The sequence below is a fragment of the Gossypium raimondii genome, chromosome 4 (assembly GCF_025698545.1).
Source record: "Gossypium raimondii isolate GPD5lz chromosome 4, ASM2569854v1, whole genome shotgun sequence".
NCBI classification, from domain to species: Eukaryota; Viridiplantae; Streptophyta; class Magnoliopsida; order Malvales; family Malvaceae; genus Gossypium; species Gossypium raimondii.
In genome coordinates, this window is record NC_068568.1 from 35,420,178 (window position 1) to 35,443,571 (window position 23,394).

Below are 23,394 nucleotides of genomic sequence, written 5' to 3' on the forward strand. Positions count from 1 at the left end.
TATTTTTTAGATTTGTGTGATTAAATTGTTTCAAACCTAACACGTCCTTGTTACCTCACACGAATGCTAAGAAACCCTTAGCAAATAAGGATCAATAAAATGCGTATTTACTAAGTAAAGGATTCTGAAAGGACCTAATGTGGTTTCCAAACTCATGAAAGATCGAGTTGCCATGGAATATTTTTCTGAATTTTATTAAGCATGTTGATAATAAATTGAGTTTAATTAAAGTAATTGTCCTAGTTTATTTATGTTATAATTGTCGCAAATTGTGTTTAATTTTACTAAAATCTATTTCATTCATATAGTTTGCATACTTAGGATAATTTGCATTAGGGATCATTGCATTTAGTTTAATATATTTTAATCACCACTTCTCAACTATATTGTGTTTTTATTTACCAAATTGTTAATATAATTTTGCAAATTAAGTGACTTAGCACAAATACAATCCTTGTAGGGAGTGTATTTTTGTCTATGATGTCCAATGAGGAACTTAATTCTTCTAGAAACTTAGAAAGTTGTGATAATGGATTAGTGACGTTAGCTTAGGATAGTTTGCTTGCAAATTGACCCCTAAAATTAGGATGTCCTAATTCCAATTCCAATTGATCTATACTAAGTTTCTTTTGATAAACTTAGAGATTCTTGAAGCTAAATTCAGTACAATTGCAATACTCAACAATGAATAAAGTGACAATGTTTAAGAAAATTCAAAGGAAAAAAATAATCTAAAAAATGCCATAAATACTACAATGCTTAGAACTGCTGAGTAGGTCAACAATATTTTGTTTGCTCCATTGTGTTGTTGATTAGAAAAGCAAGTTTGAGTAAGAGTGTTGAGTAGCTAAGGATCCATCTTTTTAGTCAAAAGCCTTAGCTTCATGAGGGAGAATTCAAATCGTGACATGATGGAGTATTCGACAATTTAGTGTATGCTCCATTGTAATTATCGAGTCAAAGAATCATATGACGAGCTGAATCCTCTAGTAAAAAATAGGCATAATAAACAAATATGTATGTGTTTGAGTATGTATAAGGCTAGATGAAAAAAATAAAGAAAACTGAATTGGTTAAAAGATGAACTAGGTAAATTAGGAGATACTTACTATAGTGAAAGTTGCATGAGTACTTAGGATTTTTCTTTCTTTTAGGGCAAAACTTTCTGCACTGGCTTTGTTAAATAACCTTATGAAACTTGATCAAATTGTTAGACATAGAAAATTGCTGAGAACTGAAGTACAAAATACTTTTTAAATGGTCTAATAGTCCAAAGGTAATTATGTTGCTATGGAAATTCTTGCATTCATGCATATTTTGCTTGAGGACAAGCAATAACTGAGGTTTAGGGGTGTGATAACTCTTGAAAAGAGTTATATTTCATGCCTTAGACATAGCTAATTGTCTGTACTTAAGTAAATTTAGTTGCATTTTAGGACATTCCATTTGTAATTTTCATTGCATTACATTGAAAAGATTAGATTGTGCTTAAATGTTATTATATGTTACTTTTACTTGTTTGCGGGAAGGATTTGTTTGGTAGTAATTGGAAGGTGCAAGATACGAAGAAAGAAATAAAGGAATGAAGGTTTGTCATGGTAAAAGGTTGGACAGTTTGCCAACACAAATGCCATGGCAATTCCAAGAAGACCGAGTCAACATTCTACGCATAATAGTTTTAAACCGAGTTAAAAAGGGAAGAAAATCATGGGCTGATTGGATTTACGTAGGGAAAAATCTTATAAAAAGCCAAAGGATGAAACACAAAAAAGGGGAATGAAAAAAAAGAACAACAAGAAGGAGGAAAACTTAAAAGGGGCGAACACAAAAGAGGATAGATCCTTAGCCAAAAATAGAGGGTAGCAGCTGAGCAGTGATGGGAAGAGGCAGTCCCTCTCAACCACTACAGGACATTGTGCTGTTGGATTGTGGATTGACTTGGCGACAACTGTCTTTCTAAGTTCTTCCATTATTTCTTAATATTTTCTGATCGTGGAGAATCTTACTTATCACTTTATTACTTGATCCGACGTGTATACTTGACAAGATTTTGATCCCTGTGCAAGTATACACGTCAGATCAAGTAATAAATAGATAAGTAAGATCGTTTCCACAGGGATCAGATTAGGTATAAAAGTGGTCAAGTTATTATAATGAATTATGGTTAATGCTATGGCAAAGTAAAGATAAGTATGCAGTGGAAATTTAAAGGAATAATAATATGTGCTAAATGTGTACTGACAAATACTGGAAAATGCTAAGGCAAAGCAAGAGTGAAAATGCAATGGCAATTACAAGAATAATTTATGTGAATAATAAGTGAGCGAATAAAGAAACAACTAAGAATGCTATGGCAAAGATACTACGGCAAAGGATAAAAGGTCTACGATGTTGATTTGGAAGGTTGAGATTAATAAGAATCTACCCTTACTTTTTGTAACGCCTCAGCAAAATCGTACTCAATCTACTGCTCAGAAGAGACCTAAAATGACCTGCTTCTTTCGAGAGCAAGATCTCAAGTTACCTGACCTGTGTCTATAGGCCTTAGCACAGTACCCTGCACTATTTTGTCTTCATTCTATATGAACGCTGCTCTATGTCTAGAGTCTACTACAAGTACCTATCAAGTACTTGCTCATATCATTCGATTATAGTCCAACTACTCCAAACTTTTCAGAATTAAATTAGTTTATGGGCATGCTGCACAATCATCTATGTCTAGGAATTGCACACATACAATTTACAAATAAAAAAATTGAATAAACAGTAAATTAATTCAGATTTGTGCTTCAACCACTAAAGAAAATAAATGTTTCATCATGTAATCCCAACCTTATGAGATTTAGCTCATGGGTTGGCAATTAAAATTCAAGCTCAAAATAACACCCAACATAGTTTTGATCAAATCAATTCACGGGAGAACAAATTAAGAAATAATGGAAGAACTTAAAAAATGGTTGTCGTCAAGTCAATCCACAATCCAGCAGCACAGTGTCGTGTGGTGCCTGAAAGGGGTTGCCTCTTCCTGTCACTGCTCAGCTGCTACCCTCTATTTTTGCCTAAGAATCTCTCATCTTTTATGTTTGCCCCTTTAGGGTTTCCTCCTTCTTGTTGTTCTTTTTTTTCGTTCCCCTCTTTTAGGTTTCATCCTTCGGCTTTTTATAAGCTTTTTCCCTAGGCTAAATCCAATCATCCCATGTTTTTCTTCCCTTTTTTGTAGGTAGATTTTTCTAGTACAAGTAGAGTTGGGCTAAAACTGTTATGCGTTGAGTGTTGACTCAGTCTTCCTAGAATTGCCATGTCATTCGTGTTGGCAAACTGTCCAACTTTTGCCACAACAAACCTTCATATCTTTATTTCTTTCTCCGCATGCTGCACCTGCCAATTACTACCAAACAAATTCTTCCCGCAAATAAGTAATAAAATGAAAATTACGAATGGAATGTCCTAAAATGAAACTAAATTTACTTAAGTACAGACAATTAGCTGGGTTTAAGGAATAAAATATAACTCTTTTTAAGGGTTATCAGATACTCAGATCAAACAATGGAACTGAGTATACATCAAAAAAGTTCGAGAGATTTTGCGAAGAAGCAAGCATGAAACACCTACAGTCTTCAGCAAAAAAGTGTCTGTGAAAGAAAGAATAGGACTGTGATGTATATAGCAAGTGTTTGTTTTTTGAAAGGAAGCTGTAATACCCCAAACCTGGCCTAGATGTTATGGCCGAATCAAAGAGTGTAACAAAGGAGGGTTTTGAAAATAGTGTTACTTCGATAAAACTTTGTGTAGTTGTTCGATAGTTCATCCAAGTTTTTAAAACCCATATTCATTTTGTTACTATTACTGGAAACGTTATCCAATTGTTTGATTTGTCAAACCATAATTTTGAGCGGAAGTCTAGTAAAACCGATATATTTTGGAAATCCAGTTTGTATTTTTAGTAAAATCGTTATCTGCGTAAAATCTTCATTTTCATAAAACATTTTGTCAAACTATGCAAATTAGCAAGAAAACGAAACCAAAACTAAGTTAAAAACCATACAGTCCAGAGAGTCCCAGAAATTACAAACTCTCAATAAAATTTGGAATTTAAAATAAAAACCGTAAATTACTAAGAATAATAGTTTTTGGTCAAGTGGTCATCGCTGAGTCTCCGTCGCTACGATCCACCTAAGTCTGTGGATTACCTGAATAGAACAGGCAAACAGATGTGAGTTTTCGTAACTCAGTGTGTAACCCAACAGAAATAAACATACCATACATACAGAAATCTCATATACAGTCATATTCAGATTCAGATTCAGACTTAAGTCTTTTATAGATATAGTACATATAACAGATTTCGATATGCAAAATGATATACAGAACCCTACCCCCGTCCTCTACACATCAACTTCGACCATCCCATCATAACATGTGGGGTTAAACCCACCCAGCCCTACACACCACATTGTGCCATTACGACACATGTAAGATAATATGTAGCCAAGCTACCAGAATATAGGCGAAGGTCGCCATACAGAACAGTTCCTCCACATTTTCAAAAACCCACCCCAGTCATAACTACAGAAACATCAGATACAGTAATATCATGCATAACATGCTTATATACAGAATTATCAGACAAGCATAACAATGTTTTACTTAGAGTAGAGTACGAGAATATCAGATCTCATAATCTTAGGGTCTGGTTAGCCCTTACCGACCTTACTGTAGGCCCACAATCTATCGAAACGACCCGTGCGACCCTAGTGAAAATTTCAGAAATACATGTTCACAATGCCCGTATGGGCCCACACGCCCAGATTGGCCTCACCCATTGGTCCAATTGGCCTGGCCCAAAACCCACACATCCGTGTGGCATGCCCGAGTGGGCCCATGCGCCCAACTTAGCCTAGCTTTTGTGGCCCACATGGCAACACCCACACCAGCACACGACCGTGTCTAGCACATGGCCGCACCTTCGCCAGACACATAGCCATGTCTTGCATATGGCCAACCACATGGCCAGGCACAGACCCGTGTGACGTCAATGGTAAGGTTTTTTGGCTTTCGCCGAAGCTTAATTTTCTGCATTTTTGGAACACACCTAGTTCATTTTCTTAGTAGAAGTAATCCCAAGACCACCCCAACCTATAATTTGATTAAGGATACCAAGTCAAAATCGAAACAATCGAAGAATTAAAAACCCCTCCTAAAATCGAAGTGCTCACTTAGGCAAAACGATGTTCCTCAACACCTAACTTGCTGGAGGATTAAATGCCTCTTGTGATCCCCGTAAACCGATCAACAGCACTAACAGTTAATCCCACATTCGGATAAACAACAACGGACTTTTCACAATATAGATTTATGAAAAAAACAACGAGATTAACAGAATAACGTTACTTACAGAATACCCAACATCAGATCAATTTACCCTTCTCCATACTTCGATCGAACAGCGCAAGTAAAAGAAACCCCAACCAAAAGAAAAAGAAAGGGATGAGATAGATGGAGAAGAAAAAAACTTGAGAGTTTGGAAAGACGTCAAAAAAAAGAACAGGAATTTCGTTAGGAGAGAGAAATAAAATAAAAAATAAATTTTAATATTGTGACCACTATCCCACTAAATCTCAACCCCTATTATCCCGCTAAATCTCAACCACTTTAGAATTCTAACTCCACCCAAACACTCTCAGTTTGACAACCAGAGCAAAAATAACATCCACGCTCACAAACGGATACCTCCAACATACTAACTCCCTTATCACTCGAACCAGCAGGCTCATTCTGATATGAATTAATAGACAAGTTTATATAAACCCACTCTAGCAGGGTAAGGCTAGGATTAGAAAAATAAAAAAAAATGGTAAAGGTGGGACTTGAACCCAAGACCTCACACACACACCCAAAACACTTAGCCACTGAAGCAGATACACATTTGTGTCAAGTATTTAAAGAAGCAGAAATAAATTATTTAGGGCATTACAATTCTACCCCCTAAAAGAAATTTTGACCTTAAAATTTATCTGATTAGAATAGATGAGAATATTGCTGACACATCGAGTCCTCAGGTTCCCACGTGGCTTCCTCAGTGCCATGATTCCACTACAGAACCTTTACTAACAAAATAGACTTCCTCATGAAGACCTTAATATCTCGATCCAAAATCTAAATCGACTCCTCCCCGAAAGTCAAATCCAGTCTAACCTCGATCTCCTCAATAGAGACAACGTGAGATGGATCAGACCGATACCATCGCAGCATCGAGATGTGAAACACATCGTGAATACAGTCGAACTCCGGAGGTAACTCCAGCTGATAAGCAACCAGTCCCATATGTTTCATAATTCGATACGGCGCAATAAACTTAGGGCTCAACTTGTCCTTACGACCAAATCTCAGAACTTTGTTCAACGGAGAAACCTTAAGAAAAACGAAGTCAGCCACAAAGTACTCAATATCTCTCCTCTTCAAATCTGCATAAGACTTCTGTCTATCAGAAGCCGCCTTCAGACGATCCCGAATCAATCTAACCTTATCTTCAGTCTCAGAAACCAACTCAGGACCCAAAACCCGACGCTCACCCAACTTAGTCCAACATAGCGGAGTACGACACTTACGACCATACAAAGCCTCGTAAGGTGTCATCTAGATGCTAGAATGGAAACTGTTATTTTAGGCGAACTCAGCTAGTGGTAGAAAATCCTCTCAGCTATCTCGAAAATCAATCACACAACTCCGAAGCATATCCTCCAGTATCTGAATCAACCTCTCAGATTGACCATTGGTCTGAAGATGGAATGCAGTACTAAAGTCCAATCTCGAACCCAAAACCTCGTGTAATTTCATCCAGAATCAAGAAGTGAAGCGAAGATCTTTATCAGAAATTATTGAAACAGGAACCCCATGTAGTATTACGATATCAGAAACGTAGAGCTTCGCTAAATTTTGTAGAGAATAGTCCGTCCGAACTGGAATAAAATGAGTGGACTTGGTCAATCAATCCACAATAACCTAAACATAATCCTTCTTAGTGGGTGTCAAAGGCAACCTACTGACGAAGTCCATCGTCACTCGTTCCCATTTCCGTAAAGGAATCTTAACAGGTTGTAGCAAACCAGAAGGCAACTAGTGCTCAGCCTTAACTTGCTAGCACGTCAGACAATGAGCAACGAAATTCGTAACCTCATGTTTCAAACTCGACCACTAATACAGTTCACGAAGATCCCGATGCATCTTATCACCACCGGGATACATAGGATAAGGGCTACTATGCGCCTCCCTCAAAATCAACTGCCTCAGGTCAGAATCATTCGGTACACAGATTTGACCTCGAAAACAGAAAACTCCATCTTTATGGGTTTTACAGACTAAGACGAGCGAACATCGCTTTACGACTGAGAGCATCGGCAACCACATTGGCCTTACCAGGATGATACTCTATCGTGCAGTCATAATCTTTAAGCAGCTCAATCCATCAGCGCTATCTACAATTCAACTGTCGGGATGCATAAGCCATGACCTTACCATCTTGCATCAGTACACATCCCAAACTGACGTGTGATGCATCACTATAGACCACAAACTCTTTACTGGGTTCAGGCTGTATCAGAACAGGAGCTTGAGCCATAACAAACTTGAGCTTTTCAAAGCTCGATTGTTGCGCATCAGTCTAGACAAAAGGAACTCCCTTGCGCGGAAGCTTAGTCAAAGGAGCTGCAATAAGAGAGAACCCCTAGCCAAACCGCCGATAATATCCTACAAGACCCAGAGAACTGCGGATTTCAGATACATTCTTAGGCTGTTTCCACTCAAGCACAGCCTCAATCTTTCTCGAATCAATGTGGATCCCCTCAGCAGAAGCCACGTGTCCCAAAAAAGTTACCTTTCGCAACGAGAACTCATATTTACTCAACTTAGCGTAGAGCTGCTTCTCTCGGAGTATCTGAAGCACTACTCTAAGATGTTCATCATGTTCATCCTCAGTCTTAGAGAAAAATTGAATATCTTCGACGAAGACCACGATGAACTGATCCAGATATGGCTGAAGGACTCGGTTCATCAAATCTATGAATGCAGTCGGAGCATTCGTCAGACCAAAAGTCATAACTAGGAACTCGTAATGTCCATAATAAGTCCTAAATGTAGTCTTATGAACATCCATTTCCTTAACTCTCAGCTGATGATACCCAGAACGAAGATCAATCTTCGAAAACACTGAAGCCCCTCGGATCTGATCAAACAAATCATCGATCCTCGGAAGTGGATACTTATTCTCCATAGTCAGTTTATTCAACTATCGATAATCGATACACATCCTTATTGTGCCATCTTTTTTCTTCACAAACAGAACCGGTCCCTTCCACGGAGACACACTAGGGCGGATGAAACCACGATCCAGAAGTTCTTAAAGTTGAGCCTTAAACTTTGCATGCTCTTTCGATGCCATACGATAGGGAGCAATAGACACCGGAGCTGTACCCGGTAGAAGCTCATTGCCGAATTCAACTTCTCGATTCAGAGGTAAAGTCGGTAACTCTTCAGGAAAGATATCTGGAAAATCCCTCACTATTCTGATATCCCCAATAGAAGAGTCCCTAAAAACTGAAACACTGACAAAAGGCATATACGCCTCACACCCTTTTCGAACCAATTTCTCAGCCACAAGAGTGAAGATCACATTGGATAGATAATCTCGACGCTCACCGATCACAACCACTTTCTTATCATCCTCGATCCTTAGAACGACCCTTTTAGTCGCACAATCCAAACTGACTCGGTGCTCAACCAACCAATCCATTCCCAGAATCAAGTCGAACTCTCCAAATGGTAACTCCATCAGATTTGCACTTCTAATGAACATTCCTATAAAGTTTATTAACCCGAATAGACTGCCCCAACGAACTCAGTACAGTGATCTCACTAGAAGTGCTCTCAACAGAAATCCCCAGGTTTTCAGAAACAGAACTAGTTACATAGAAGTGTGTAGAACCTATGTCTATCAAAGCAGTATACGGTACATCAAAAATAAAGAATGTACCCATGATAACATCAGGAGTGTCTCTATCCTCTTGGCGATGATCAGCATAAACCAGTGCAGGCTACCTCGCCTCAGTCTAATTAGCACCTCTGCCCGGTGCTCTCTGTCCTTGGCCTATACCATTACCACCCCTAGCTGGTCCACGGCCCCTAGGTGGCTGCTGAACTGCCCTCTGAGGTTGTACCGAACTCAGTCCTGAAGCTTGCATTTGGTCAGCCCGCTGTGGACACTCTCTAATACGATGCTCCAAGGATCCACACCTTCAGCAAGCCCCTAACCTCCTCTAACACTCACTCGGATGCGTCTACCACAATCATTATATGGCTGAATCCCAGTAGGAGCAACAAAAACCCCCACTCTGACAGGCCCATCAGGTCTGGCCTGTTTCTTAGGTCTCTAAACAGAACTAGAGGGCTCCGAATCCCTCTTATTCTTGCCTCTCTCTCGGTCCCCATTCTGACGCTCCATGCGCCCCCTCTATAGAGCAATCAGTACCTTCAAATGATCCTTCAAGCCATCCTCAAAGCGGATGCATTTCTCATACTCAGATGCCACAATGCCTAAAGAGTAGCGGATCAATCTCAGAAACTCGGCCTTATACTCGGCCACTGATTTATCACCTTGCATGAGATTTATGAACTCATGCCTACGAGCATCCACATAGCTCGCCCCTACATACTTTCCTTGGAAAGCAGTCTTGAAGAAATCCTAGTTCAAATGATCCGGTTGAGTACCCTCCTCAACTGATAACCACCACTGATACGCCTCGTCGCGAAGCAAAGAGACTGCACCGTTAAGTTTCTGCTCGGGAGTACAGTTTATATCATTCATGATCCTCTCAATGGCCTCCAACCAATACTCAGCCACAGTAGGGGCGACTCTAGTGAAATCCCTAAACAGCTCAGCGCCATTGGACTGGAGTTGTTCAGTTACTGACCTAGGGCCCTCAGATCCAGAATGGGATCCAGCGACCCTCTCCAACACCCTCAACATGGCTCGGGACAATGCACCGTCCCCAGTCGGACGGGCTTTGAGACCCAGTCTCAGTGGCAGGTGAAACCGGTGTCTCACTCGTATTTAAATTTAGCATACTGCCTAGAGAGGAAGACTCAGCTCGAGCCCCCCTATGGCCTCTACCGCGCCCATGAATACTACGGCCGTGAATTCCACGAGTGCTCATCGTATATTTCAAGTTTTGTCTACATTATAAAATTTTATGTATCAGTTCCAGTATTTATTAACAAATATTTTATGCACAAATAATTAGAAGTTCAGAAATGCTTTCAGAGGTTTCAGTCTCTAACTATCTCAGTACAGTTTCAAAAAGTACTAACTACAATGTTTTCAAAAGATACTAAGTTCAGAAATACTTACAGGATTAGCGCTGGAGACTCGGTGTACCCCATACTTTCTCAAAATTATCCAAATTATTTGAAAATTACTTCTTTTTGAAACACAATTTTGGAACCCAAAATTTTATAGCCTTAGTTTTACAACTTGACTCTGATACCACTAAATGTAACACCCCAAATTCAGCCTACACATTATGGCTGAATCAGAGAGTGTAACAAAGGAGGGTTTTGAAAATAGTGTTACTTCGATAAAACTTTGTATAGTTGTTCAATAGTTCATCCAAGTTTTTAAAACCCATATTCATTTTATAACTATTACTGGAAACTTTATTCAATTGTTTCATTTGCCAAAACACAATTTTGAGCGGAAGTTTAGTAAACTCGATATATTTTGGAAATCAAATTCGTATTTTTAGTAAAACCATTGTTTGCGTAAAACCTTCATTTTCATAAAATATTTTTTCAAGCCATGAAAATTAACAAGAAAACGAAATCAAAACCAAGTTAAGAACCATACAATCTAGAGAGTCCCAAAAATTACAAACTCTCAATAAAATCCAAAATTTTAAATAAAAACCATAAATTACTAAGTATAACAGTTCTCGGTCGAGTGGTCACCGCTGAGTCTCTATTGCTACAATTCGCCTAAGTCTATGGATTACCTGAACAGAGCAGATAAACAGATATGATTTTTTATAACTCAGTGTGTAACCCAACAGAAATAGACATACTATACACACAGAAATCTCATATATAGTCAGATTCAGATTCGGACTTAAGTCCTTTACAAATACAGTACAGATAACAGATTTAGATATGCAGAATAGATATACAAAATCCTACCCCCATCCTCTACACATCAACTCTGACCATCCTATCACACCATGTGGGGTTAAAAACACCGACCCAACCCTACACACTACATTGTGCCATTACGACACATATCAAATAATATGCAGCCAAGCTGCCAGAATATAGGCGAATGTCATCATACATAACACTTCCTCCACATATTCAAAAACCCACCCCAATCATAGATACAAAAATATCAGATACAGTAATATCATGCATAACATGCTTATATACAGATGTCTTTTATATATACTTAACAGAATTATCAGACAAACATAACAGTGTTTTACTTAGAGCAGAGTATCAGAATATCTTATATCATAATCTTAGGGTCTGGTTAGCCCTTACCGACCCTACGGTAGGCCCACAGTTGATCGGAATGACCCGTGTGACCTTAGGGAAAATTTTAGAAATATGGGTCCACACGTCCAAATTGGCCTCACCCGTGTGGCCCACACGGCCTGGCCCAAAACCTACACGCCCGTGTGGCATGCCTGTGTAGGCCCACACGCCCAACTTGGCCTAGCCCGTATGGCTCACATGGCCACACCCACACCAGCACATGGCCGTGTCAAGCGCACGACCGCACCTTCGTCAGACACTTGGTCGTGTCTCACACACGGCCAACTGCACGGCCAGGAACATGCTCGTGTGGCATCGACAGTAAGGTTTTTGGCTTTCGCCGAAGCTTAATTTTCTGTGTTTTGGGAACACACCTGGTTTATTTTCATAGTAGAAGCAATCCTAAGACCACCAGAACCTATAATTTGATTAAGGATACCAAGTCAAAATCGAAACAATCGAAGAATTAAAAACCCCTTCTAAAATCGAAGTGTTCACTTTAAACGAAATGATGCTCCTCAACCCCTCACTTGCTGAAGGATTAAATCCCTCTTGTGATCCCGCTAAATCGATCAACAACACTAATAATTAATCCCACATACGGATAAACAACAACGCACTTTTCACAACAGAGATTTATGAAATAAACAACGAGATTAACAACATAATGTTACTTACAGAATACCCAACAACAGATCAATTTACCTCCTCTACACTTCGATCGAACAACGCAAGTAAAAGAAACCCCAACCAAAAGAAAAAGAAAGGGCAGAAATAGATGGAGAAGAAAAAAACTTGAGAGTTTGGAAATACGTCAAAAAAATGAACAAGAATTCTGGCATGAGAGAGAAAAATTAAATAAAAAATAAATTTTTATATTTTGACCACTATCCCACTAAATCTCAACCCCCATTATCCCACTAAATCTTAACCACTTTAGAATTCTAACCCCACCCAAACACTCTCAATTTTACAACCGGAGCAAAAATAACATCCACGCTCGCACAGAGATTCGAACATAGGACCTCCAACACACTAACTCCCTTACCACTCAAATCAACAAGCTCATTCTGATATGAATTAACAGAAAGTGTTATATAAACCCACTCAAATAGGGTAAGGCTAGGATTAGAAAAATAACAAAATTTGCTAAAGGTGGGACTTGAACCCAGGACCTCTTACACACATCTAGAATTTTTAGCCACTAAAGCAAATACACATTTGTGTTAAGTATTTACAAAAGAAAAAATAAATTATTCAGGGCGTTCCAGAAGCTGCCAAATAATTTTTAGGCAAAGGCTGTCAACACATCTGTGTACTTGCTCAATAGGCTGCCAACCAAAGCTGTGAAAGGGATGACATCCTTTGAAGATTGGTTTAGATTCAAGCCTATTGAGAAAAACCCAATTTGAAAACAATTTTCTTACACAATAGAAAATTAAAATTTAAAAACTGACCTGGTATGTGATTTTTATAGCAATAAACCTTAACCAAATTCGTACATGTATTTTTGGATAAGTGAATCATTGATGTTTTTCAATTTTGAATCAAACGATCTTCTCCACTATTCTCGTACCATGATTTTCTTCGAGCGTGGGCTCGAACCAATTAAATCAAAATACAGAACTAGAAAAAGTTTTCCTTTTGGGGTCAAAACGATAATTCTCTCTTCTTTAATATAAACCGATAAAAATTGTTATTCTGAAAAATATGTTTATAAGTTGAGAATAAATTCTCTCTATTTTTCGGCAAAATAACAATCTCTCAAGAGTTGTCTTCATAGCTCTACCGGTGCCATCTATTTATAGAAAGAGAAGGTATAACCCTTGTAGAGTTGTAAAAGTTTATTTCCACTATAAAAACTATAACTAGGATAAAGGGGGCGGCAACTCTAGTTAATGATACTAGGGTTTTTCCGCCCCACCTCCTTACATGAGGGGTTTTAGGCCTTTCTCACATCGGGTCTAATTATGATTATTTCTTGGTCCTTTTTGACCCAGTACTCTGTAATATGATCCAGCTAGATTTAATTTTTTTATTTTCAAAAATAAACTTTAATATTTAAATATTAAATAATTTTGTCATCCCAAATTTACCCCAATAAAATTTTGACGATTTTATCCCTAGTACAATTTCACGAAAATTCGTTCAATATGTCACAACAAAACATGTTTATTATGACCTAATGATTTATTTTCATTTTCGGGATTCAAAACAATCCAAAAATATAAACTCATTCTTCCATCATTTTTTAAGTAATCCTATATAGGATTGCGAATTTCCATATTTGGAAACTTACATTCATTTTCAAATGCTTCTATTTTTCCATTTTGGAGAAAATCATAATCATTCTTGAATGTTTCCCATTTCTCTTTTTCTATTCATTTCTTTTCAAACACGCAATTCTTTTTTGGTTTCAACGAGCAAACGGAGGGACCGATTAAACATATGTAGTTAAGGCTCAAATGATTTATAATTAAGTTTCGGCTTTTTTCCTATTAATTATAAACTCATTTAGTCACAAGTTCATCCACTATAGTATCGTGGCTGAGCTCTCCTCAACGATGTACCATTGTGAAAAAAACTACTCAGTACTCGTTCATTGACCTCTTCATAAGTGTGTTACCCTCATAGGATATCACTGATCTCTTTAGGGTAATATCTGTTCTCCAAATATGATCCTATTTTATCTCATTGTAACCATTACATCTTCCTTCATGAAAAGCAATCACTATCAAATAGTGATCAAGTCATCCATTACAAAGACGTATGACCCGTGGCCACATTTACTTTTCATCAACCATGTAATGCTAATGAGTGGATATCATTTACCCATGTTTTAGGCTATGAATTTCATTATTGTGAATGACACTACATACTACCGAAGTCATACACACAATGCACTAGCTTTTTGTAATACCCCTTACCCTTATCCATCTTCAGAATAGGGTTTCAGAGCATTACTATAAAAACGTAACTTAAAATCATTCATTCTAAAAAATTTCATGAATCATATCATATTTTATTCAAAAACATGCATATCATCCCTTATTCGAGCCCTCGGGGCCTTAGAAACACTTTAAAAACAATTCGGGACTAAATCAGAAGCATTTTGAATTTTATGGAAAAAGATAGAAAATTTCACACTGCAAGGATCACATGGCCGTGTGACTCACACGGTTGAGACACAAGACCATGTCTCAGGCCGTGTGGCCGTACGAAGTAGGGACACACGGTCGTGTCCCAGCCCGTGTCCGTGCCCATGTAATTTTTTGACTTGGTTCACACGGCCAAGCCACTCGCCCATGTGTCAGGCCATGTAACTCTTAAAATGCAACCTTTTAAAACACCTACAAGGGACACACGGTCATCTCACATAGCCGTATGTCACACACGGCTGAGACACACGCCTGTGTCTTAGGCTGTGTGGATAAGAAAATGACCAAAATCAAGCCATTTTCCTCACCCTTTAAAACACAAACCTACAAGCCACTTGCACATATACACAAAGCCTTAAAACGTACCTAAAACATGGATAATAAGACCAATTCGAATAACAAAATTTCATTCAACCAATATGCCATATAAGGCACCTCAAAAGCAAGCACTCAACTTAACTACACATATGCATAATTGGTCACCTTGCTACCATTTTAAAACATACCATACTTAAATTATACCATGTCATTAGAACTTATCATTTAACCATTATTTTCATGCATCTCAAATATACATATACCTAACTTATATATATTTGACCACATGCCAAAATCACATTCAAACATACTAAATGGGTCATAATTTAACCAATTATAGTTGACTAAATTCCATATCAAATCATGCCTTAAATGATCATTTTGTAAACATGCCAACACTTACCATTTTGCCCATAAAACTATGCATCAATTTGATCATATAAACACCAACCATTAATGCATCAAAGTAACATAAGTTTCACAAATTCAAAGCAACATTACATACCAATATCATTAACTAAACATTAGACCTAGTCCACCTATACATGCCATTGTAACCACGATCAAAATCTACCAATAAAATCGATGGATAGTGTGATGGATCTCTAACTAGCTTCCAACCCGATCGAGCTTCCGGTAATCTATAAAGTAAGAGAAAGATAACCACATAAGCAATGAATGCTTAGTAAGCTTGTATAAACTTTAAACATATCATTTCATTTCAATAATGAACTTTATAGATTAAATATAAACCTATACCAATGCCTCAAGATTTATCGAACCATAGTCATCAACTCACAATGGAATAAGTCTATCAACACTACATATACTTATCATTCCTAGCATAGTAGGATTTCATAAGACTTTGAACCCTTCCATTTACTTACTTTCCATTTCATTTACTTACTTTTGCTTAAATAACAACATCAATTTATTAATTAGCATATTTTTCATGAACTAGGTATATTCATCCATAGCATACAAAAACTTCTTACATACAAGTACATCTTTCAACTCATCATTCATTTTTATTTCATCCTATTTCATTTTAACTATGAACTTACCATTTTCATTAGCTTTTCATACCCTTTTCATATGCATAACACAATATGTAAGCATAAGATCAACCATGACTACGAGCTAGTGCATTTAACATAGCTCTTCTGGAATCAACTACATAATAAGCCATTTAATAAGAAATTACATACTTTAATTTATACCACCTTTTCATGTACATAAGCATATTACCAATTGAACACTTACTGTTTCAATATATTTCATTAAGACTAAGCATGATATAATCCAATCATAAGCTTGGCACAAGCCTAAGCATCATCCACAACTCATGTTAGAGCATCAACTCATAAATCACTTGACGTAACATAAGGTAAGTCATATACATGAACAACATCATTTTAAATCTTCAATTTCATGAGTGTAAACATACTTTCATTGAACATTACCTTTTCATTTCTTTTTATAAATTCATGACATAAGTGATTTGAATACTTACCGTTCCTTCCCTTTTTATGCTCGTTGAACCAGTTAAACTAATATCGGATACATGGAAAGCTCACACAAAGTGTGTTAAACATATAGTCGAAGCTCATATGAGCTGTAAAATGGGTCTGGTTGTAACACCCCTTACCCGAGACCGTAGCTAGAGTCGAGTACGAGATGTCATCCAATTTAACTTACCAATTCAGAGCATAAAAATTTACTTTAAAAATTAAATTCACTATTCACAACAAAACTGTCCTCCTGCGCGACTGACACTAATTTAATTATATCTTGAGTTATGAAACTCAAAATTTAAATCCGTAAATTTTCCCTGAAACCACACTCATATACCTTCTTACCATAAAATTTTTAGAATTTTTTTAAGCCAATTAGTACAGTTTATTCATTAAAGTCTCCCATATTTCACTACTTGATAGTTCTGACCTCTTGGCACTAAAAATCAATTTTCTCATTATACAGAATACATATAAGGTTATCATTAGTTTCTTTTGAAAATAGACTCACTAAGGAATCTAGAAATATAAATTATGACCCATAATTCTTTCTGTAAAATTTATAATGATTTTCTAAAGTCAGAACAGGGGACTTCAAAAACCATTCTAACCCTGTCACACTAAAATTCAAATATCTCAAACTATAAAATTCCTTTGCCTACACTGTTTATATCATTCACTCTGTAATTCCATTTCTACTATTTATGGTGATTTTTCACATTCACGTCACTGCTGCTGTCAAAGAAACTGCTTCTTTGTTTTAACTACCATTTCCACATACATAACACCAAAACATAGTCTTTACTAACCATTTCAATAGCTAATCTTAGCCATATCATATGAACATACTCAGTATGATTAAGGCTCTATACATGCCATAACTTTAAACTTTTTGAAAACACATAATACCGAGATCGCTGTGATAGTGTGGTACGAGCTCCGACAATCCCTAATTTGAGCAAGCTCAAAACACTATAAAATAAAGGAAAGGAAGAAAGATGTAAGCTACTAATAGCTTAGTATGTTACATGTAAACAATAATACTCATTTAATAATTAACACTTCTAAATTATAACTATTCAAAACATTTCTTAGCAATTTCAATCACTTACACATGCACAATCTTACCAATTCACTTGCATATACATTTTCACACTTAACATTTATCTCTTATGCTCATTCTTTTCAAATGTACCTGCATACACACTTCATTTCATATTCACTTTAACTCATTATTAATCCCGTTGAACACTTGGAGTATACACAGATACGTAGAGATTTAGCACATAAGTGTCACACTGATATGTAGCCGAAGCTAGCACTGATATGTAGCCGTAGCTACCACTGATATGTAGCCGGTTACCATCGAAATGTAGCCAAGCTACCATCGATCAATAACACCGAAAATGTCCATGGCCTGCTCACACAAGTCGTCAGTGTCTCGCAACACATGCTAGATCACCCAGCACCTCGGACTCACTGTAACACTGTAACACTATAACACTGGTCTCTAGTGACATGTCATTTGTATCCACTTCTATTCCTAAGTTCAACCGGGAATTTACACTTAACACTTTATTTTAAACACTTTATCACTTGAACAATTCATAATAATTTTCCTTCCATATTCAATATTAATTCACATATCAAATATAATTCACAATTTATAAAAATATAACTATTATTTACACGTAACTTACCTCGGATGCAAAACGACTATTTTTGTAAATTAGTCGATAACCTTCTCTTTTCCCCGATCACTTCCACTATTTCTTCTTTCTTGATCTATATTAACACAATTTAATGTATTTTATCAATATTCCACTCAAATACAACTCATACACTATATTTTGACGAACTTATATTATTTTCCCATAACTTTTCAAAAATTCCACTTTTGTCCCAAAGCTCGTAAAAAAATTCACTAAATTCTTAAATTTCAAACTTCACTAAATCATATTTCATGCTCAAAACAGCCCCCAATTTCACAAAATCTCAACTTCATGCACACTTTACCATCTTTCACAATTTAGTCCTTTTTCAACATTTTCATTGAAATTCATCTAGTAAAACTTGTAATTAACACTTCAAACATTCATTATCTAACATCACTAATCAATTTACAATTATATCATGAATGGGTCCATTTTTAAACTTTGATTTCATTTAAATTAAATGGTAGAAACATGAAATTCAAGCTTCAATGAGCATAAAAATACGAAAATAATTAAAAAAGGGGCAAGAAATCACTTACATTTGAGCTTAGAAAAATAAAAAACCCTAACTATTGAAGCATGAAAGTTTCGGCAGCAAGCTTTTTAATTTTGAAGAAGATGGACACTTATTTCCTTTTTATTTTGTCTTTTACTCAATTTGGACAAAAATGCCCTTGACCCATTACTTAGATATTTTTTTTTCTAGAATTACCCTTTTGTGTCCATATCACTAATTTATGGTCTAATTGCCGCATAAACACTTCCAATTTCATGCAATAATTCAATTAAGTCATTTAATCACTAATTAGACACACTTTGTGTTTTTCTAAATTTAGTCCTAAAAATTCAATTAGGCACTAAATCATTAAAATTTCCTATTTTCACACAATATTTCAATCAATCGAAAATTAATAGAACTTTATAAAATTAAACTATTTCACGTCGGATTTTTGGTTACGAAACCACTATTCCGATTTGGCCCTATTTCGGGCTGTCACAATTCTCCCCCTTAGGGATTTTCGTCCCCGAAAATCTTACCAGTGAATAAGTTGGGATATTGTTTCCTCATAGCCTCCTCGGTTTCCCATGTTGCCTCTTCCACTCCATGTCGTTGCCATAACACTTTCACTAAAGCAATTTCTTTGTTTCTCAACTGTTTTACTTCTCGTGCTAAGATTCGAATCGGCTCTTCTTCGTATGTCATATCCGATCGAATTTCCACTTCACTCGGTGAAATCACATGCGATGGGTCTGATCGATATCGCCTCAACATAGAAACATGAAACACATTATGAATTCTTTCCAATTCTAGTGGGAAAGACAATCGATAAGCCACTGGACCAATTCTTTCTATCACTTCATACGGACCAATAAATCTTGGACTTAATTTACCCTTATGGCCAAATCTCAAAATTTTCTTCCATGGAGACACTTTCAAAAATACTTTATCACCCACTTGAAACTCAATCTCTTTTCTTTTCAAGTCCGCATACGACTTCTGTCGATCCGATGCAGCTTTCAAACAATCACGGATTATCTTCACTTTTTCTTCGGTTTCTTTTACCAAATCGACTCCATGTAACTGATCTTCATTAAGTTCAGTTCAATATAATGGAGTCCGACACTTTCGTCCATACAATGCTTCATAAGGTGCCATTTTTATGCTCGATTGATAACTATTATTATATGCAAATTCCACCAAAGGTAAATATCTTTCCCAATTACCTTCAAATTCCAATACACAACATCTCAACATGTCTTCGAGTATTTGAATTACTCTTTCAAACTGTCCATCGGTTTGGGGGTCGAATACTGTACTAAAATTCAATTTAGTACCCAATGCCTCTTGTAATTTCTTCCAAAACCTTGAAGTAAACCGTGGATCTCTATCAGATATAATAGACATAGGCACACCATGTAATCGGACTATCTCAGCAATATACAACTCAGCTAACTTGTCAAGTGAAAAACACATTCGTACATGAATGAAATGAGCTGACTTAGTCAATCGATCAACTATCACCCAAATTGAGTCTTTCTTTTTCGGTGACAATGGCAATCCGGAAACAAAATCCATAGTAATTCTATCCCACTTCCACTCCGGCACCATAATAGGTTGAAGTAACCCTAAAGGTACTTGGTGTTCAGCTTTTAATCGTTGGCACACTAAACACTTTGTCACATACTCGGAGATGTACCGTTTCATACCGGACCACCAATATAATTTCTTCAAATCATTGTACATTTTTACACTACCGGGTGAATTGCCAAACGACTGTCATGCCCTTCTTGCAAAATTTTCTGGATTAAATCAACATTTGTCGGAACACATACTCTGTCACGAAACATTAAACATCCATCTGAATCAATCCGAAAATCAGAATTATCGTCCACTGCACACTGAGTCTTTCTTCTTTGCAATTCATTATCCACTTTTTGAGCCTCACAAATTTCTTGAAGAAACAATGGTCTAGCTTTTAACTCTGCAAACAATGATCCATCTTCAATCAATGTTAACCTCGTATTCAAAGCTCTCAAAGCAAAGAGAGACTTTCTACTCAAAGCATCAGCAACTATATTAGTTTTTCCCGGATGATAATCTATCACAAGTTCATAATCTTTCATCAATTCCAACCATCTTCATTGCCGCAAATTCAGATCTTTTTGTGTCATAACATATTTCAAACTTTTATGATCTGTAAAAACACGACATTTCTCACCATACAAATAATGACGCCAAATCTTCAAAGCAAAGACAATAGCAGCCAACTCCGAATCATGGGTAGGATAATTTCGTTCATGCGGTTTCAACTGTCGAGAAGCATACGCTATCACTTTTCCTTCTTGCATCAATACACATTCGAGCCCATTTAACGACGCGTCACTATAAACAACAAATTCCTTTCCTGACTCGGGTTGCACTAACACTGGTGCCTCAGTCCATTCGAACTTAACATCTTTTTGCAACAATTTTTTCATCGGTGAAGCTATCATCGAAAAACCATCTACGAATCGACGGTAATATCCCGCTAATCCTAGAAAACTCCTAACTTCAGATACATTTCTTGGAGGCTTCCATTCAAATATTGCCGATATCTTATTCGGATCCACTCGAATGCCATCTCCCGAGACAACATGTCCCAAAAATCCAACTTCACTGAGTCAAAATTCACTCTTGCTAAATTTAGCAAACAATTTCTTTTCTCGCAGAGTCTGTAGCACAATTCTTAAATGTTCGGCATGCTCAGCTTCACTTCGAGAATAAATAAGAATATCATCTATAAACACCACCACAAATTTATCCAAATAGGGCCGAAAAATCCGATTCATCAAATCCATAAAAATAGCTGGAGCATTAGTCAGACCAAAAGGCATTACAAGAAACTCATAGTGGCCATATCGGGTTCTGAAAGCAATCTTTGGCACATCTGACTCTTTAACCCTCAATTGGTAATATCCGGATCTCAAATTAATTTTGGAAAACACTGCGGCATCCTTTAACTGATCAAACAAGTCATCTATTCGGGGCAATGGATACTTATTCTTCACTGTCACTTTGTTAAGTTGACAATAATCAATACACAATCTCAATGTCCCATCCTTTTTCTTCACAAATAGCACGGGAGCACCCCACGAAGAGTAACTTTGTCTTACAAATCCTTTATCTGTCAACTTTTGTAATTGCACTTTTAATTCTTTTAATTCAGTTGGTGTCATTCTATAGGGAGCAATCGATATTGGAGCAGTACCTGGCAATACTTCAATACCAAACTCTACTTCTCTAATCGGAGGCAAACCTGGCAACTCTTCTGGGAACACATCTAAATATTCACATACCACTGGCACTGATTCGATCTTTATTTCAGACACTTTTGTATTCAACACATAAGTAAGATATGCTTCACAACCATTTTTCAAACATTTCTGAGCAGACATGGCATAAATCACAATTGGCATTACATTTGACTTATCTGTTTCAACCCGAAGAACTGTACCACTACTACACTTCAACTCAAGAATTTTTGACTACAATCTATCTTGGCCTTATGCAATGTCAACCAATCCATTCCCAAAATAACATCAAATTCATCAAATGGCAACAATATTAAGTTGGCAGGGAAACACTGACCTTGTATCATCAAAGGACAATTTTTGCATATTTTATCAACTATCACATGCTTGCCTAAAGGATTCTACACTTTAACCACATACTCAGTCAATTCAACACACAAATTCTTATCAGACACTAAATTCATGCATATATACGAGTGAGTAGAACCAGGATCAATCAATGCAAGAACATTAGTTTCGTAAAGAGAAAATATCCCAGTGATCACATCAGGGGAAGGTGCTTCCTCTCTAGCTCGGATGGCATAAGCTCTCGCTGGAGCTCTCGCTTTAGATCTTACAGTTGTGTCTTCTGTTACACCTTTACCACTAGTTCCAATCCCCACATTTCTCGGTGGTCTTCCTTTAGTAGTCACACTGCTCGATCTCACATTCTGAAACTTTTCTATCTCTTCTCTTTCTGGACAATCTTTCACAAAATGATCTTGAGATCTACATTTAAGACATGCTCGGCTGATTAAATAACATTCCCCTAAATTTCGTTTTCCACAATATTGACATTCCGGTCTAGTAGGTTTAACACTACCTACACTTGCCATAGAAGTCGCTTGAGCTTTAGAACTTGAATATTGTCTTCCTTGATCTCTTTGAAAATTCACACTAGAAGCATTCGATCGAGTATTCATTTCTCTAGACTTCTTCGCTTGAGACAGAAATGACTTGCCCATTGATCTTTTTCTTGCATCTCTTGCTTCACTTTCCACCTTTTTTTTCTCTTTGCTCAATTCTTCAGCCTTGATAGCTCTTTCAACTAGTACCACTAACTCTTTAATTTCAAGGATTCCCACTAACAATCGGATATCCTCGTTTAATCCATCTTCAAACCTTTTGCGCAATGTAGCTTCATTAGATACACACTCTTGGGCATACTTGCTTAATTTGACAAATTCTCATTCATATTCGGCTACCGTCATGCGCCCTTGTTTCAATTCAAGAAACTCTTTTCTCTTTTGATCAATGAAACACTGACTTACATACTTCTTTCGG

General features: G+C 36.9%; 2 protein-coding genes across 2 annotated transcripts; both read right to left on the reverse strand.

Moving 5' to 3' along the window:
* Window positions 1–8,395: 8,395 nt before the first annotated feature.
* Window positions 8,396–8,827, reverse strand: LOC128040482 (uncharacterized). The gene has a single exon (XM_052629245.1). It carries the CDS (start codon window positions 8,825–8,827, stop codon window positions 8,396–8,398), a length of 432 nt encoding a protein of 143 aa, XP_052485205.1.
* Window positions 8,828–22,472: 13,645 nt separating this feature from the next.
* On the reverse strand, window positions 22,473–23,075 carry LOC105778976 (uncharacterized). The gene has a single exon (XM_012602731.2). It carries the CDS (start codon window positions 23,073–23,075, stop codon window positions 22,473–22,475), a length of 603 nt encoding a protein of 200 aa, XP_012458185.2.
* Between the last annotated feature and the right edge of the window lie 319 nt (window positions 23,076–23,394).